Raw genomic sequence first — 17,211 nt, 5'->3', positions numbered from 1 at the left:
AGGAGTGTTGCGGGGCCAGGCCCACCCCACAGCAATGGGGTGCCCCCCCCAACCCCTCTAAGACCCACAGGCGAGGCGTGGTGGGTACAAACCCCCGCTTTATTCCGCCCCCCGCCCCGGGGGGACACTGCTGGACGCTAGAGGTACTTGTAGACCACCTTGGCGGGCACCGTCTGCAGCTCCAGGCGCACGGGGCACTTGTAGAAGTGGGAGAGGAGGGTCTCGGCGTAGCCCACCAGAAAGTAGAGCTTGGAGGGCGGCAGGCCCCGCGCCAGCACCAGGCAGACCACCAGCAGGTTGGCGCGGCGCTTCAGCACAATCTCGTCCGCCAGGATGCCGGGGAAGGTGCCGTAGAAGAATCGGCGCAGGAAGGCGTCCTCCACCGCCCGCTCCGCCGCGCCCGGCTCCTCGGCCAGGTTCCCTGCGGGCACAGAGAGGGTCGGCGCCGGCACCGATGCGCCTCGCCAGGTCACGCCGGCCACACCGTCACCGTGTGCCCGCCCCGCACATCACTGGCCCCGCCACGGCCATGTGTCCCACACGTCCCCGTCCCCACGATGACCGTGTGTCCCATCCCCATGATGCCCGTGTGCCCAACGTGCTCCTGTCCCTACAACATCCCTGTGCCCCACATGTCCCCGTCCCCACGATGCCCCACGGCCCGTCCCCACAGTGCCCTCATGCCCCACCTGGCCCCGTCCCTGTGACACCCATGTGCCCTACACGTCCTGGTCCCCAAGATGTCCATGTGTCCTGTCCCCACGATGCCTGTGTGCCCCACATCCTCCTGCCCACTCCATGCCCATGTGCCCCACATGTCCCTGTCCCCATGCAGTCCCGTGGCCCATCTCCACAGATGCCCTTGTGCCCCATGTGCCCCTGTCCCCCCCTGCAATGCCCGTGTGCCCCACATATCCCTGTCCCCACAACACCCCATCCCCGCAATGCCCTCATGCCCCGTATGTCCCCATCCCCACACCCCCCATTCCCACAATGCCCACGGGCGCCCCGTGCCCCACGCGCCCCCATCCCCGCTGCCCCATCATGGTCCCCTCCCCATCCCTGGGATGTGGGGGGGTGGGACGTGGGGTGACCCACCGGTGTGCAGGGAGAGCCAGCCCTTGCGGTGGGCGATGTAGTGGGGGGCGTGCGCCTGCTCATAGGTCACCGGCTTGTCCCCTTTGCCCACGCGCACGCGCGCCGCCCGTGTCTGTGGGGATGGTGGCATCAGAAGCGGGGGGACCCGGCGGGGGAGGCGGGGAGGGGGCACCCCCAGGGCTTACCTTGAGGCAGGCGGGGGTGGTGTGGAGGTGGCGGGGGCCCTCGGGGATGGGGCGGATGCGGGGCACTGCCTGGTGAGGTGACAGGGGTGAGGGACAGCAGGCACCCCACAGTGGCCGGGGCAGAGGGGGGGGTGTCTGGCCCTGCCCAGCCCCCCGTGCTCCCAATAGCCAGTGTCCCCAGTGTCCCCCATGCCTGGAGCCCTCCCACCCTGCCCTGTGACCCCCTGCCTGCTGTCCCCAGAGCGGGGCCACCATTGCCAGAGTCCCCCTGACACGCCGTCCCTGCAGCCTCCTGTGACCAGTGCCCCCCACACCTGGTGTCCCCCCATCCCCAGTGTCGCCCACACCCAGTGTCCCCCACACCTACGCCCAATGTCCCCAGTGCCCCCCATACCAGGTGTCTCCCCATATCCAGTGTCCTGGTGCCCCCCACACCCGGTGTCCCCAGTGTGCCCCATGCCTGGCATCCCCTATGCCCAGTGTCCCCCCACAGCCAGTGTCCCCCATATCCAGTGTCCACAGAGCCCCCCACAGCCGCTGTCCCCAGTGTCCCCCAGGCCTGGTGTCCCCTGTGCCCATTGTCCCCCCCACAGCCGGTGTCCCCAGAGCCCCCCACAGCCCATACCGCCGGGCTGGAGCCCCCGGTGCCCCCCACCCCCGGTGCCCCCCCCCCGGTGTCCCCCCAGCCCCGTCCCGTCCCTCACCCGCAGCGCCCGGGCAGCCGTGGGCGCCGCCATCTTGGCACGGCGGGGCGGGGCGAAGGCGGCGGCGGCGCCCCCTGGCGGCTGGAGGCCGCGGGGGAGGAATGGGGGCACTGGGGCGGGAGACTGGGGGTACTGGGGGGGTTCTGGGGGTAATGGGGGTTATTGGGGGTAATGGGGGATACTGGGGGTAGTGGGGGTGATACTGGGGGTAATGGGGGTGCTGGGGGTGTTGCAAATATTTTGGTAAAGAAATCAAAATTTAATCACATAGAAGAGTTAGGTTTGATTAAGAAGTAAAATTGTGAAGCATAACGTATAGGATTGTGAAGTTTGAAACGTAGCCATAGAAACTTTAGGAACTGTGTTATGTGTGACTATAAGAACCTTAATATTGTTAAGGTTTGAAATAGCTGACCCTAGAAACCTCACCAGGAAGTTACTGGTCTTTCTATGTTCTGTTTTAAGAAACTAAGGAGACCGTCGTGGACACCAGTTTGCTGCTTGGAAACCCCCTTACCCTTCCCAACTTGATTTGAGTATCAAAGGTTCCAATCAGTAGAGCTAAGTGTAACTGACCAATGATTGTTTTTAAATAAGAGTATTGATAAGGTTATATAATCATAGGACCAACCATTAGAAAGGTTAAATTTAAGAATGAGCATAGTATGTGTTTTTATGGAAAGAGCTTACGTAACAATGACCGGACAGAAAAAGTCTATAAAAACTGATGGATTTTGATACTAAGCGGGACATGCCTTTGGAGGAGCGATCCCCCGTGTCCCCAGCGCTGCAATAAATGAAGTGCGTGCTTCTTAACTTCACATTGGTGTTAAGGAGTTTTATTCCAGATTTCGATAACAGGGAGTAATGGGGGGTACTGGGGGTAATCATAGAGCCATTTAGGTTGGAAAAGACCTTCAAGATCATCGAGTCCAACCGTCAACCATGCCCACTAAACCATGTCCTGAAGTGCCTTGTCTACGCGCTTTTGGAATACCTCCAGGGACGGTGACTCCACCACTTCCCTGGGCAGCCTGTTCCCATGCCTGACAACCCTTTCAGTAAAGAAATGTTTCCTAATATCCAATCTAAACCTCCCTTGGCGCAACTTGAGGCCATTTCCTCTCGTCCTATCACTAGTTACTTGGTAGAAGAGACCAGCACCCACATCACTACAGCCTCCTTTCAGGTAGTTGTAGGGAGCGATCAGGTCTCCCCTCAGCCTCCTCTTCTCCAGACTAAACCACCCCAGTTCCCTCACCCGCTCCTCGTAAGACTTGTGCTCCAGGCCCCTCACCAGCTTGGTTGCCCTTCTCTGGACACGCTCCAGCACCTCCATGTCTTTCCTGTAGTGAGGGGCCCAAAACTGAACACAGGACTCGAGGTGCGGCCTCACCAGTGCTGAGTACAGGGGAACGATCACCTCCCTGGTCCTGCTGGCCACGCTCTTTCTGATATGGGCCAGGATGCCGTTGACCTTCCTGGCCACCTGGGCACACTGCTGGCTCGTATTTAGCCGGCTGCCTACCGGCACCCCCGGGTCTTTTTCTGTCGGGCAGCTTTCGAGTCACTCTTCCCCAAGCCCGTAGCGTCGCATGGGGTTGTTGTGACCGAAGTGCAGGACCCGGCACTTGATGTTGTTGAACCTCATATGGTTGGCCTTGGCCCACGGATCCAGCCTGTCTGGATCCCTCTGTAGAGCCTTCCTACCCTCGAGCAGATCGACCCTCCCTCCCAACTTGGCATCGTCTGCAAACTTGCTTGGGGTGCACTGAATCCCCTTGTCCAGATCGTTGATAAAGATAATAAAGAGAACTGGCCCCAAAACTGAGACCTGGGTAACACCACTCGTGACCGGGCACCAACTGGGTTTAGCTCTGTTCACTACAACCCTCTGGGCTCGTCCAGCCAGCCAGTTTTTCACCCAGCGAAGAGTACACTTGTCTAAGCCATGAGCCGCCAGCTTCTCAAGGAGTGTGCTGTGAGCCTTGCTGAAGTCCAGATAGACAGTAGTAGTAGTAGTAATGGGGGTACTGGGGGTAATGGGGGGCACTGGGGGTATATGGGGCTACTGGGAGCACTGGGGGTACTGGAAGGTACTGGGGGTACTTGGGGCTACTGGGGGGTTATTGGGAAGTACTGGGGGTACTGGGTGGGTATTGAGAGGTACTGGGGAGCACTGGTGGTAACGGGGGATACTGTAGGGGTACAGGGGGATACTGGATGTTCTTGAGGTGTACTGGTGAGCATGGGGCAGGGACCCATGGGGGACTGGGTTGTCGCTGAGGGGGCACTGGGATGGCACTGGTGGGCACTGGTGGGCACGGGGGGCAGGTAGATGCTGGGGCAGGGTGGGGGGCTGCCCCAGGCTGCGTACGCTGTGCTGGCACTTGGGGATGGCGGGGGTGAACCCCAAGGATAAGGGGAGACACACACACGCGGTGCCCTCGTGCAAGATGTCCCCATGCAAGGTGCCCGTGCCAGGCTGTGTCCCCGTGTGAGGCGATGCCCCCCGCCCCATGCAAAGCCCCCCGCTCTGCACCCTGCCCCTTGCATGATGCCCCCCCCCGTGCAAAGCAATACCCCCACCACGTGCAACGTGAGATCCCCCCTATGCAATGCCCTTGTGCAAGGAGAGACCCCCCCCCTTGCACCCTGCACCCTCCATCCCCTACCCTGCATCCACACCCCCCACACCCCCTGGGAAGGGTGCCTGGGTGCAGGGCCAGGTGGTAACGAGGCCAGCTGTGCTAACGAAGCGATGAGCCCCAGCTGCTGGGGGGCTGGCCCTCCCCTCAGCACAGCTGTGTCCCATTGGGGGCCTGGGCAGGGCCCAATCCGGCGGCCTTTTAAACCCCTGTGGGGGCTGCTGGGAGCTACGGGGAGGCCCTGGGTGCTGAATGGGAGGCATTTGAAGAGAGCTGCCTTTGAGGGGATCCCATCCTGTGTGGGTGCTGGCTTGGAGAGCTGCTGGGGGGGGCACAGCCCTTGCCCCCCAGGTGAGTTTGTGGGGTGCTGTGTCTCCATCCTGCTGTGAGCAGGGGGTGTCCCGGTCGCTGGGTGCCCTCCAGCCCTGGCTGTTAGTTTAAGCCCCCCCTTTCAAGCCTGGACTGCCCTTGGTGTGATACCCCTCTGCCTGGGGGTTCCCGGGTTGTTGCAGCCCTCAGCTCTGCCCCCTCCCGTGGTGGGTGCAGGGAGGCTCGGGGCACCCAGGATGTGTGAATTTTTTATTTTTGCAGGTGCTTGTGTTGGCGGAGAAGCGGAGCCGGGGGCTCGGATCAGGATGTTTATCTGCAGGTGGGTGCTGCGCCCCCCCCCCCCCCAGCCCTGTTGTGGGGCCGAGGGGAAGGTGAGTGGGGGGCTTCGGGGGGGTCGCTGGGCTGGAGTTTGATGTCTTTGTGCCTGCGTGCTCTCTTCTCTTGCAGGTGGAGCTCGGAGCTCGGCCGCCGGGCTCAGCCCCGGATGAGCGAACCCCGGGGGTTCCGTGCCCCGGCAGAGTCGGTTTGTGGAGCCGCTCCGCCGCGGGTGCGGGGGGCCCTTCGTCTTGTCCCCCAGGCAGCAGGTGACGCCTGGGGGGGCTTGGCCCTGTCTTTGGAGCGTGTGCGGGGGGGTCCCGGGCGGCCCCCCCAGCACGCGGCGGCCCCGCGTGTTTGTCTTTCAGCCTCGCGGGTGCGTGTCCTCGGCTCTGCTGGAGGAGGGATGGATGAAGTGCGGGGTAAGGTGCCTCTGGTTCTGCTGGCCCTGGCTGGGGTGTCGGTGACCGTGCCCTGGGGGGCTGTGTGTTCCCCGGGGGGGTGCTGTCTTTTTTTTGTCTTCCAGGACGTGGTGCGGCTCCCGCAGCTGAGGAGCGGGCGGTGGGCTCCGCAAGGTGGGGAGACCCGGGTAAGGACCCTCGGAGCCCCTGGGGGGGGTGGCGGTTGGGCGTTCTCTCCCTCCCCTCTTTCCCAGGGGTGGCTGGAGCCCCGCCGTTCTGTGCCCCCCCTTGCCTAGGTGTTGGCCGAAGCCCCCCTTCAAGGCTGGGCCGCCCTCGGTGTGACCCCCCCGCCTGGGGGTTCCCGGGTTGTTGCAGCCCCCAGCTCTGCCCCCTCCCGTGGCGGGCGCAGGGAGGCTCGGGGCACCCGCGCCGCGTGAATGTTTTATTTTTCGCAGGCGGTCGCGTCGGCGGAGAAGCAGCGCTGCGGAGTTGGCCCGGGCGGTCCGGGTGGGTGCCGGTCCCCCCCGGGGGCTCAGGGGAAGGCGATGGCGGTGAGGGGGGGGAGCTCCAGCGCCGGCTCGGCGGCGGCGGGGGGGCGGCGGTCGGCGCCGGGCTGGGGACCGCCGTGGTGGCCGTACTGGAACTTGATGCGGAGCTCGCCGATGCGGGACTGTGGGAGGATGTTTGGGATCCACTCGATGATGAAGGGGGTGGGCTCCTTCTGCGTGGGGGAGGTGTTTCCTGGGGGGGGGGGGAAGAAGAGAGAGTGGGCTGAGGGTCCTCTGCCCTTGAGGTTGTTGTTTGCCGGTTTTTGTGTGTGTTGACTGCGGTTTGTTGTGGGTGCTGTGGTGTTGGGGGGGGAAAAGAGAGTCGGGTGTATTTGTTCGGGGGGTTTTCCCCCGTCGTGGTGGGGGCCCCTCTGTGTTGCTGGACCTATCTCAAGTGTTTGAGATTATTTAAAAAAAATTTTTTTTTTTTGGTGGGGGAGGGAGGGTGGGCATGCACTGGGGGCTGATGTGTGACTGGGGCCCCTCCCTGCGTGGGGGCCCCTCCCCCAGGGGGAGGACCCCCCTCTGCTGGGAGGGGGGGGGTCTGAGGGGGGGCCCCTTTGGGCTTTGGGGCCCCCCTGGGAGGAGGGGGGTCTGAGGGGGGGCCCCTTTGGGCTTTGGGGCCCCCCTGGGAGGAGGGGGGTCTGAGGGGGGGCCCCTTTGGGCTTTGGGGCCCCTCCTTTGGGCTTTGGGGCCCCCTGGGTGGGGGGTCTGTGTGTAGGTAGGAACAAGGGGGGTCCACCTTGTTCCTGGGGGCTGGCCTGTCAGGGTGGGTGGGGACGCCCCTCTTGCTGGGACGCCCCTCTTGCTGGGACGCCCCTCTTGCTGGGACGCCCCTCTTGCTGGGACGCCCCTCTTGCTGGGACGCCCCTCTTGCTGGGACGCCCCTCTTGCTGGGACGCCCCTCTTGCTGGGACGCCCCTCTTGCTGGGACGCCCCCAGTCCCAGGCATGGAGGAAGAATGCAGCACTTAAAAGAGCTGCTAGCAGAGGAGGGGGGTGGGCCTGTGCTCCCTGCTATAGCTCTGCAGGTGTCTTGCTGCTCTGGGCTTCTGGCAGGAGGCTTGGGCTGTTGCTCCCACACTGGGGGGGAAGTCTTCTTGGGGGGCTGGTGGGATCCACTGGTGTCCCTCCAAGACCAGCTTGGCTCCTGGGCCAGGGCACCTCTGGGGCTGCCTGGCTGGGCTGGGTGTTCCCCCCCAAGGTGGGCTGGGAGCTGAGCTTGCCCCACTTACCCACTTTGAGGAAGGTCTTGAGCTCTAGGGGCCGGATGGCTGGCTGCTTTTCCAGGTGCCCATAGGCCTCAGCGATGCTCTCCACCTCCACCTTGGGGCACCTGAAGAGCTCATAGGTCCCATCCCGGTTCTGGATGAAGCTGCGTGTGATCTCCAGTGGCAGCTGCCAGCAAGTATGGGAGCACCCAGGTGAGTGGCTGGGTTAAGGGGCAGCAGTGGGGCTGGGGGGCTGCCTCCCCTCCTTACCTCAGGTGTATCAAAGATCTGCTTGACCTGCAGGACGTTGGTGATGTGCCATGTGTACTTGGAGAAGGTGCCCAGGGGAAGGGCATCCTTGCGGACAAAAGCTGTGGGGAGGGAAAGGGCAGTGAGGGGTGGGGGGGTGTAGCTCACTGTGAAACCTGGGGTGCTTTGTTTTCACCCTGTTCTCCCCCTTTTTCTTTGTTTTCTTTGGCCTCAGGTCTTACTCCAGCTTGTGGCTACCTGCCTTCTCTGGGAGGCAGCCCCAGCTCCTGAGTGTCTGACTTTGTCCTTGCTGGTGGACTCTTCCCCATGGCTCTGTTAATACCTACTAATAAAGTGAATTTTAACTGATGTTGGGCTTCAGAGATGTGCTTTTTGTCTCAGCTTGTACTGATGGGGACCCAAATGGGGCTGGTGTTGGTGGTCCTGGGGCCTTGCTGCAGCAGAGGCAGCGACTTGTGCTCCTGCAGTGCTAATGTGATGTATTTAACTTTATAGAGAGCCCTGAGTGCGTGCTGAAGTTTGGCTTTATACTCCACGCTTGTGTAGTAGAGAGGGTGTAAAGCGGCAATGATACTTGCCAGCATTGAGGGTGGTGATGTGACCTGCCCTTTGGCTCAGAGGCAGAGCTCAGTGGAGGTGATGTGGGGAGTAAAGTCTCAGCTTTAAGCCTCACTGGGGTTTACTCTCACAGCCCTGGCTTGTGCTACTCTTGTGCCCTGCTAAATGCTGAGAGAGCCAGTGCTCATGATCAGGCTGGGGCTTTAGGCTAGACTTAGGTGTGAGCCAATGGCATTGCCCTGCATAACAGAGGCTGTGTCTCCTGCTTAGCTTGTGTCCTCTGCCCTAGGGCTTGGTTGCACAGCTGCACTATTTCCCACTTAGCTGCAGGGAGGGGAAAAGCTGCTCGAAACCAAGGGGGACCAAGGAATCTTTTCTCTTGGTGTGGCTGCTGCTGGTTTTTTTCCTCCAAAAGCAGCCTGCCTTAACCAGTAGGCAAAGGGGCTAGTCTGCATGTAAGTGTGTTTGTTTCTTACCTGTAGTGGAGTTGGGCAGCCTCTTCTTTGTGCTCCCGCTGGAGATCCTCTGCTGCAGTGCGTCAAAGAAAGCCTGAGGGATGTGGAACACCAGCGGCTCAGGCTTGCCTGTTGTGGGCATGAACAAGAAGACATGGGGTGAGGCAGTGGTGGTGTTCAAGCACAGCCTCCCCCCATACTCCTCAAGGTTTCAGTATCTTCACTACTGCTGCCTCCAACAGCTGGCTTGAAAAGCACTGGTGGGATCTGCTGCCCCTTCGCAGTAAACTATTTTCTTGAATTCAGACTTTGTTACTTTACTTTGTGACCTTTCCCCAGACCCTCTCTCCCCTTAGCTCAGGCAGTACAGCAACATCTAGTCTTGTGAGGAGCTCCTTTTAGTTGTTAAGCAGCACTTCACTTTTACCCACAGTTAAGGATTTTTCAGTTTCCCATACTCTGCCATCAAGCAGGTGCAGAAGCTGGGAGGGAACAGGGCCAGGACAGCTGCCCTGAATTAGACAAAGGGATATCCTATACCACAGAACATTGTGCTCAGTATATAAACTGGGGGGAACTGGCTAAGGGGGGGGATGGCTGCTCGGGCATCTGTCAGCAGGGGGTGAGCAATTGCACTGTGTCACTTACTTGTCTTTTCTTGGGTTATGTTTATTTCACTCTTTGTTATCTTCCTCTTCACTACTATCAATCATACTTTATTATTAAACTGTTCTTAACTCAGCCTGTGAGTTTACTTACTCTAGATTCTCTTCTTCATCCCATGGGACAGGAGCAGGGAGTGAGCAGCTCTGCGGTGCCAGTTGCTGACTGGGGTTAAAGCATGCCAGAGTCCCTTCTGCCTCGAGCTATTCTAAGATCTTCCTGAGCAGTGACTCCTCCCTCATGCTGTCTGTGCTCCAGGTGACAGCCCTGGCTCATTGCTAGGGACCCCAGTCCCTCTATTAGCTCTGCCATCCTGTGCTGGACCTGTTCCAGCATGTCCCTGTCTGCCTCATCCTGGGGAGCGTGGCAGTGGGGCTGTGCCCCTGCAGCCTGTGGGTCACTCTGCTAAGTGAGTAAGTGAGGGTAATGCTGCTGAAGGGGGCCAGGTGGTGGCAACCTGTCTTCTTTACGAACCACAGATTCATTTAGGTCGGAAAGGACCCTTAAGATCAGTGAGTCCAACCATGAGCTGAACACAACAGACTGTGGCTCGTAGCTGTTGCTGCCAGTGGCTGCATCCCTGCATGCTTCCTGCACTTAATGACACCTTGCAGTGACAGCTGCTGAATAGCAGGACGTGTGTGTTTTTGTTTGTTTGTCCTATGTGACAAACTAACTCACAGTGCTCTTATGTTGCTTGGAAAGAGCTTCTCCCCTTCAGGCATTTTTTGGGGGTCCTTCTCTTCAAGTGAGCCCAGCAGCACCTGCCTGCCAGGCACACCTCTCCCAGCAGCCAAGAAACTTACTTACTTACAAAGTACATCCCCATTATGGATTTTTACAGCTCTAACAAACACAAGCTGCTGCCTTGGGGTGGAGGACAGGACAAAGATGTGCCCTGCTGCCCACACAAGTCCCGTTCTGCTCACTTGCTGGGGCAGTGGAGCAGTGCAGGTGACTGACAGTATTTCCCCCCCCCCCCCCCGGTATTACAGCCACAAGCCATTGCCTCTAGCCATATGTGCAGGGGGGGCACCAGAGCCCTGCCATTGAGACGTGGTGGGGGTGAGGGAGACAGCAGAGTGCTCTGGACAGCCACAGGAGGAAAAGTGGATTGCCAGCATTTCTGAGACCTAATGTCACGTGAGGCATCTCACCTTACTTTACCTCACCTCCTCTGCACAGCCCCATGCAGTTTGAATTCAAGCCTCTATAAGCTCTATGGGAATTTCTCCCTTCCCCACGATAAACAACACCAACACAAACCAAACAAACACAAACCAAACAAACACAAACACCAGGCTGCTGATAAGCATTAAGCCCACGTTCAAGAAACAAATCAAAGCCAACAGAAACTTCCCAAGGTAAAATAACAACATTTGCACCAAGCTGGGCAAAGCACTCGCCTCCCTCAGGGCTAACAGTTAGTTAGTTATTTAATGCTGCCAAGAGCTTAATGACAGAGGTGGCGTGCAGAGCGGAGAGATGCCCAAAGGCTCTCCCGAGGTGGTCCTCGAAGCCTTACCCTCAAACTGGTAATGCATGGTTTGATGGATGCGTTCGGTGACGCTGGCCAGCCAGTCCTGGAAGGAGAGGGTCACCTGTGACTCGTCCAGCAGCTGGGTACAGCCTGCAAAAGAAAGGGAAGGGAAATCAGAATCCACATCGGCATACAAAAAATTGAAGTGCCAAACCAGACGGGCAGGAGAAATAACCGAGCCTGAGCGGCTGCCCTGCAGGCGCAGTTCCAGTCCAGTATTCCCCGTTTTACCTGCACGAGTTTCCCCGGCAGCACAGACACGACTCCCTGTGTTAAACAGAGCTCAGAAAGGCAGCAGGACAACAAACAAACAAACAAACAACAACAAAACTGTCTTTCCACCAGCTCGATGATTTAGATGCTGCTGCCTTGGGCACCTCGCTCCCAGGGCTTGGAAACGCAGGACTGCTTTAACTGTGGCCATGCCTTCTTTTAAAACCCCCGTCTGCTCTCGGCAAGAGCTGCCGCCTCAGCACTGTGGTACAATTACGCCGTCTCACCGGGCAGCTGCCTTTGCAGTTCCAATCCCCGGGAGCGGGACCCGACACGTCCTCCCCTCCCCGTGAGCGCCGACACGCTCCCGGGGGCGTTTGCAGGAGCCAACCGAGCCATCGCAGGCTGTGGGGCGAGATGGATGCGCTCTGTCTCAGGGGGGAAGGGGAAAAATAAGAAGAGATTTGTACCACTTTCTAGGCCAAAACTAAAGCTAAAAGAGGAACTAAAGCACTAAACAAGAGCACTAAACAAAGGCTGCAACCCTGGCACAGACCATTACGAGCAGCAAGAGCAGCTTTCTCTAAAGGGCTCCGAGTCGCTGGGAAAACCCACAGGTTTTCATGGCATCGAACTGATCCTTCCCTCTTCAGACATCACCTATAAACACGTAGGAACACACAGCCGTCTGCTCATGGACAACAGTTACTACATATGACGTGCCCAAAACAATCTCCCCGAGGTGGCCAGGGTTACCCGCGTTGCCATCGTCTCCTTCACAGCTGGCATGCTCCCCACACCCGGCCAGATCCCTGACGGTGCTTCTGGGCAAGAATCTGCCACTAGAAACCACCGCTACCCTGGCCGCACGTCCCCTCCGCCCAGCAGCTCTGGACATCATTAAGAGATACCGCATACACCGGCGGTGGGAAAAAAGCAATGGAAACCAGTTCACAACTTCGCCTGAACTGATTCGCCTACCCATTTTACCCAGGAGGGCACTTAATTGCATCAGGAGACATTAATGTAACAACGGCTGTCCCACTCACTCCCGCACTGGCACCACCACAAGCCAACTTCTTTCAGCTTGCCGCACCAAGAAATCCACCAAAGAGCGAGCCACCCCGGGAGCGTGCTGGCATCGTCCCTCTCCGACAACCACACTTACAGCCAGCCAGAGCTACACCAGCACCCGAAGCTACGCAAGACACACACAGCTACCGGTAACACCGAGGGAGCAGGGAGGGTGACGGAGCCCAATTTCGCCTCCTAGAGCCAGGGACGGATGGAGAGGGCTCGGCCATCCCCTCCGCAGGGTTTACGGCGGCACGAATCAGACAGCCGCGGGCGTCTGCCCGGTCCCCGAGCGCTCCCGACCGCCGGTGAGGTGCACGGCCGAAGCTTACCTTGTCTTTTCAGCGAGGAGGCGACGGCCGGCTTCTTCAGGCTGCTTCTCCTGGGGTTGCTGTGAGCTGGGTCTTGAGCCAGGAGAGGGCTGGTTGCCTGCGTCCCTGAGGGATTGTTTCAGAGAGCGTCAGCGCACGAGTCCCGGAGGTCTGCGGGCACCCCATGCCAGCACCCCTGTCACAGGCAGGGTGGGTGGGAGGGAAAAGTCACCTCTCTCCTTAGGGCGGGCTGTCACCACAGCTTTTCCCACCTTAAAACACTGCTGCCAACCACTAAAAGACCCACTCAGACACGGGGCAGGCGTGTGCTCGACACCCAGAGCCTCTCCAAAAGCTCCCACCAGACACAGCCAGCTACGAGTCCGGCAGGTCGTGGCGGGGCTGCCCCTCCTGCAGTCGTGCCAGCTGGGCAACCAACGGCTTTCAGCTTCAGACCACGTCCGCCCCCTCCCACAGAGCCGGCAGCTGATACTCACCAGGCGTCGCATCCTTTTTCCTCTTCTTGGGCTTAGCAGCAGCCACCTCCCCAGCCTGCACCGTGGATTCGGGGCCACTCACCAACTGTGGGACCACCATCCCTTTCAGACCTAGGAGAAACAAGCCTCTGTCCTTAAAAAGCATGTCAACCAAACGCAGCAGTGCTGCGGGGACACGGGGGTCTCGTGTCCCCCTCCCCACGCCAGCACTCCCCCCTGCCCCCCCCCTCCCCGAGACCTCCTAGCACACCCCAAACATCCTCAGAGAAACCCCAAATCCCTGCCAGCCCTGCAGACACACACCTTTCTTTTTTTGGGGCGGGGAGGGGGGGAAACATTGAGATGAGCCATGATTTTAATTCACTCATGTGACCCAGGTTGCTTTCCTCAGGGCAGATTTTCACCTTTGGGTAACTGAAGACAGGGCACACCTACTGGGGTGCACACCCCCCCCCCCCCAGGGGGACCAAACCCCAGCAGCTGCTGCCACTGGAGGGGGGTTCGCAGTGAGCTGGGCTTCCCCAGCACTGCTCCAGCCCAAAGGGAAGAGGAGACCCAGCTCCAAGCCCACTCTGGGAGCCAGGGGCAAAGCTGCAGCCCCAGAGAAATCACTCCCTACAAAGCTCTCTGCTTGCAGAGGGAGCGGGGCAGGAAATAAAGCCCCAGCTAACAAAGTGCTGATAGGGAGCAGGTGTAAGGGCAACCCAGGCAAAGCAAAGCAGCTGCCAGGGCAGGAGCGGGAGGCATCAGCCTGACAGGGCCCCTTGACAGCCCGCCCAAATCCTCTGCACATCACCCCCCGCCTACCGCCGGAGTCGTAGGTGAGGAAGTCGGCAAACTCCTGCGCCAGGCTCTCGTCACTGGCGAAGGCGCAGATACAGGCGAAGAAGTGAATGCAGCGCGGCGATGCCGGCGCCTCCTCCTCGGCCGGGCCGCCCTTGCCAGGCTTCAGAGCCTGGCAGGAGCAGGAGAACCTGTGGTCCGTCAGCGTCTTGGCGCTCATTTTCTGGGCGAAGGAGGCATGCAGGTAGCCGAGGCTGTGCTTCTGGCTGGCCTTGCACTTCACCACCAGGACGTTCTTGGTGATCCGCTGCACCAGCGGTCCCGTGGGCTCGGTCGCCAGCTGCCATATGGTTTGTTTGGTTTCGGGCGAAGCCTGCATGGAGTTGAGCACCGAGCTTTTCAGGGTGAGGGGGGTGGCCTCGGTCTGGCAGTTCAGGGCCAGTTTGACGTGCTGGCACTGGTTCTCCACCACGCCTTGCGTGGCCGCTTTCAGACATGAAGGCACATAGCAGCGGCCAGAGCTGAGCTGCGTGATGATGGTCCCATCTACTGTCTGGATGGCCGTCTCCGAGACCCCCAGCTCCACAAAGCACCGGTAATCCGGTCCCCGGTCCCTCTGCCGCACCGAATAAACCTGTAAGTCGGAGCCGGTGATGATCTTGACAGCGTCGACGCCGGGCTGCTTGCGTGTGCCGTAGCGGAAGACAGTCCCGCAGTTCTTGTTCTTGCAGCTCAGGCCTCGGGTGCCGTTGTAAGTGCCACAGCGGGGACATTTCCGGATACCCCGGAGTGTAGCCTTCCCCAGGTCGGACAGGAAGGAGGGGACTTTTGTCCTCACCGATGCTGGCTCCATCCTCCGGGGAACCTGGAAGGGCAGAGATTGGTGGGGAGGGGTGAGTTAACAGCCTGGGAGGGGCAGATGGAACAGGAGGGACAGCGGGGACGCAGCCGTCCTCGGTCCCCAGCAGCAGCAGAGACAGAAGGGAGAAAGAGAGAGAGCGGGGGGAAGCGACCGCCTGCCCGGTCCTGGCGGGATGGGCAGGGGTCCCTGCCAGCCACCGTGCCACCCCGTCGCAGTCCCACGTCGGCTACTTCAGCTCCTTCCTTGCCACCGAGGGCCGAAGCGATGCCCGGGTGTGACATGACACACCACGGCAGCATGACTCCCTTCATGGAGCGACAAAGTGCCACCCCTGGAAGGGCCGGACCCTGCCGCCTCCACCCTGGCACCCACCCCCTGCTATATCCCAGTCTCAGCCGCGTAGGAGGAAAATGAAGCTAAAAAGAGAGATTTTGGCACGTGCACACTCGTGGCCCAAGCCACGGGTTCACCCTCCCTGGGGGCAAATTAAATTAAATAAAGGATGTGGGACATAAATAAAGCGGGGGGGGGGGAACGCGCGGGCGAGGGGGCTCAGAGAGCCCCCGACCAGTTGCCAAGCGTGCCAGAGCCGCCCCGAGCAATGCCGAAGTGGAAACGGCAGTCTAAGGCAGCGACAGTGGGGAGAAACCCCTGCACGAACGGGACAGAAACGGGCCGATTCCTTCCCGACCCACCCGTGTCAGGTTTTTGGCAGCAGGCCGGCAGCCGAGGCTTCGAGCCAGCCTTTGTGCCCAGCGAGGGCAGCAGGCGAGAGACGGGAGACACCCAGGCAGAGGCGAAAGGGAGGTTTATTGTCACTGCCGGAGCTGCAACGCCTCGGCACCCAGCACCTCAAAGTGGATGTGACCTCGGCGCCCAGCACCTCAAAGTGGATGCGATGAGACACGAGACACGGGGGATGCCGAAAAGCTGCTCCTGAGGCAATTTACGCCGGTCCCGGGATCACAACGGTCATTTACGTGGGATCAAGCCTGCCAGCACCGGGAGGGATGAGCTCCCGGCCCAACTACAAAGAGAACCGGGGGTCTGTGCCAGGGCACGGCTCACCGGGGGTTCCCCTGACGTCCCCCCGCCGCCGGGGTGAGAGGAAGGGCCAGAGGAGCCCACCGAGAGGAGAGGAAGGACCAGAGCTTGCCCAGCGGGGACCAGCACAGACGCCAACCCCTGCACCGAAGGCCGGGCCGGGCCCCCCCCGGGAACGGGACCGGGAACGGGACCGGGACACCCCGCGGGGCCGGTCACCCGGAACGGGGCCTCCCCTCAGCCCCGGTCACCTCACGACCAGGCCCCGGATCGCCTCAGCAGTAGGCCCAGGACCCCCCCCACCATCCCCTCCCTTCATCTGGGGGGGGGCGCGTCTTCAACGGCAACGCCTCGCCCACCCTCGGCCCCGGGGCGGGCGCTGCGCTGACGTCACCGCCGTCGCCGTGACGTCGCACCCCGCCGACGGGGCGGGAAGGCGGCGCCCCCCACCCCCTCTCCCGCCGCCGCGCCGTTTCCCAGCATCCTCCCCGCCCCTTGATGTCACTTCCTGTCCCGCGGGCGCAGCCTCTCCCCTCCCCTTACCTGGGCGGCGGCGCGCGCGCCCCCCGCTCCTGCCCGCACCGCCGCGAGGGCGCTTCAGCCCCACGCCTCCGCCGTGGCGCCCGCTCGCTCGCTCTCATTGGTCAGACGACGTCACGTGGGGCGCCGCGGGGGTCGCTGGGAGGTGTAGTCCGCGGAGGGGCCGCAGCCGCGGACTACACCTCCCAGCGACCCCCGCGGCACGCTTGTGGCCAGATTTACTCGATTCGGGCCCTTTTCCCCCCAAATTTCCCCCAGCAGCCGCTCCCTTCCCGCCCGCCGCGGCCCGGGGAGGGCGAGAGCCGGCCGCGGGACACAGAACAAGAAAAGAGAGCACACAACAAGCTTCGATTTTGGTTTTTTTTTCCCTTTTTTTTTTTTTTTTTGTTTTTTTTTCTGAAGGCTGGTCAAGAGGTAGGACAGAAAAGGTCGGTTTTGGCCTCTGAACATTGCAAAAGACCCGGTTTGCAAAGCTCCAGTCGCCTTCCGCTAGCTGGGTGAAACGGACTCTCAGCACGACCCGGGAGACGGGGGGAATTTTTCTACAATAATTAAATCCCAAGAGAGGATGAGCTTCGCATTTCAAGAGGACTAGAGCGGGTATTTGATGTCCACACGCAAAAAAGAAAGAAAGAAAGAAAAAAAAAGGACGATTTGAGGCATAACTCGCGTCAAAGGACTCGGCGTCCCACCTTTAAATAAGGAAACGTACAAAGGCGGCTAACAGTTGTGCAAAATATTAATTTGCTAAAATATTTTACATAATCAGTACATGTAAATGTAGAAATCGGTAAAAAAAAAAAAAACCCACCAAAAAAAACCCCCAAAAAGACACAACAACCCAGCTGGTTTGTAGGAATTTGTCACACGTCAGTAACAGGATTTTCGCTGTCCCAGGGTGGAAATCCTCGCTCCCGAGGCGGGGGTGGGGGTGGGGGGCGGGCCGGGCGTCCCCCTTTCCC

General features: G+C 60.2%; 2 protein-coding genes across 4 annotated transcripts; both read right to left on the bottom strand.

Annotated features, from left to right (window-relative positions):
* Positions 1–81: 81 nt before the first annotated feature.
* LOC138688722 (small ribosomal subunit protein uS3m-like) lies at positions 82–2,056 on the bottom strand. The gene is made up of 4 exons (XM_069801103.1): positions 1,988–2,056; positions 1,284–1,352; positions 1,099–1,210; positions 82–421 (listed from the first exon to the last, which is right to left on the bottom strand). The coding sequence occupies exons 1-4, from the start codon at positions 2,018–2,020 to the stop codon at positions 138–140; spliced, it is 498 nt and encodes a 165-aa protein (XP_069657204.1). The 5' UTR covers positions 2,021–2,056; the 3' UTR covers positions 82–137.
* A 4,142-nt stretch (positions 2,057–6,198) lies between these two features.
* Positions 6,199–16,355, bottom strand: C13H2orf42 (chromosome 13 C2orf42 homolog). 3 transcript variants are annotated; one of them, XM_069801098.1, is made up of 9 exons: positions 16,253–16,355; positions 13,828–14,668; positions 13,021–13,131; positions 12,545–12,649; positions 10,911–11,015; positions 8,744–8,851; positions 7,710–7,810; positions 7,464–7,626; positions 6,199–6,422 (listed from the first exon to the last, which is right to left on the bottom strand). In XM_069801098.1, the coding sequence occupies exons 2-9, from the start codon at positions 14,654–14,656 to the stop codon at positions 6,214–6,216; spliced, it is 1,731 nt and encodes a 576-aa protein (XP_069657199.1). In that variant the 5' UTR covers positions 14,657–14,668; positions 16,253–16,355; the 3' UTR covers positions 6,199–6,213. The 3 variants fall into 3 exon arrangements, with proteins under 3 accessions (XP_069657199.1, XP_069657202.1, XP_069657201.1); XM_069801101.1 differs by lacking the exon at positions 16,253–16,355 and adding an exon at positions 15,961–16,096; XM_069801100.1 differs by lacking the exon at positions 16,253–16,355 and adding an exon at positions 15,517–15,941.
* Between the last annotated feature and the right edge of the window lie 856 nt (positions 16,356–17,211).

This window comes from Haliaeetus albicilla, chromosome 13 (assembly GCF_947461875.1).
Source record: "Haliaeetus albicilla chromosome 13, bHalAlb1.1, whole genome shotgun sequence".
NCBI classification, from domain to species: domain Eukaryota; kingdom Metazoa; phylum Chordata; class Aves; order Accipitriformes; family Accipitridae; genus Haliaeetus; species Haliaeetus albicilla.
Note: the sequence above shows the minus strand (reverse complement) of the source record. Positions and strands in the feature narration are given on the sequence as shown.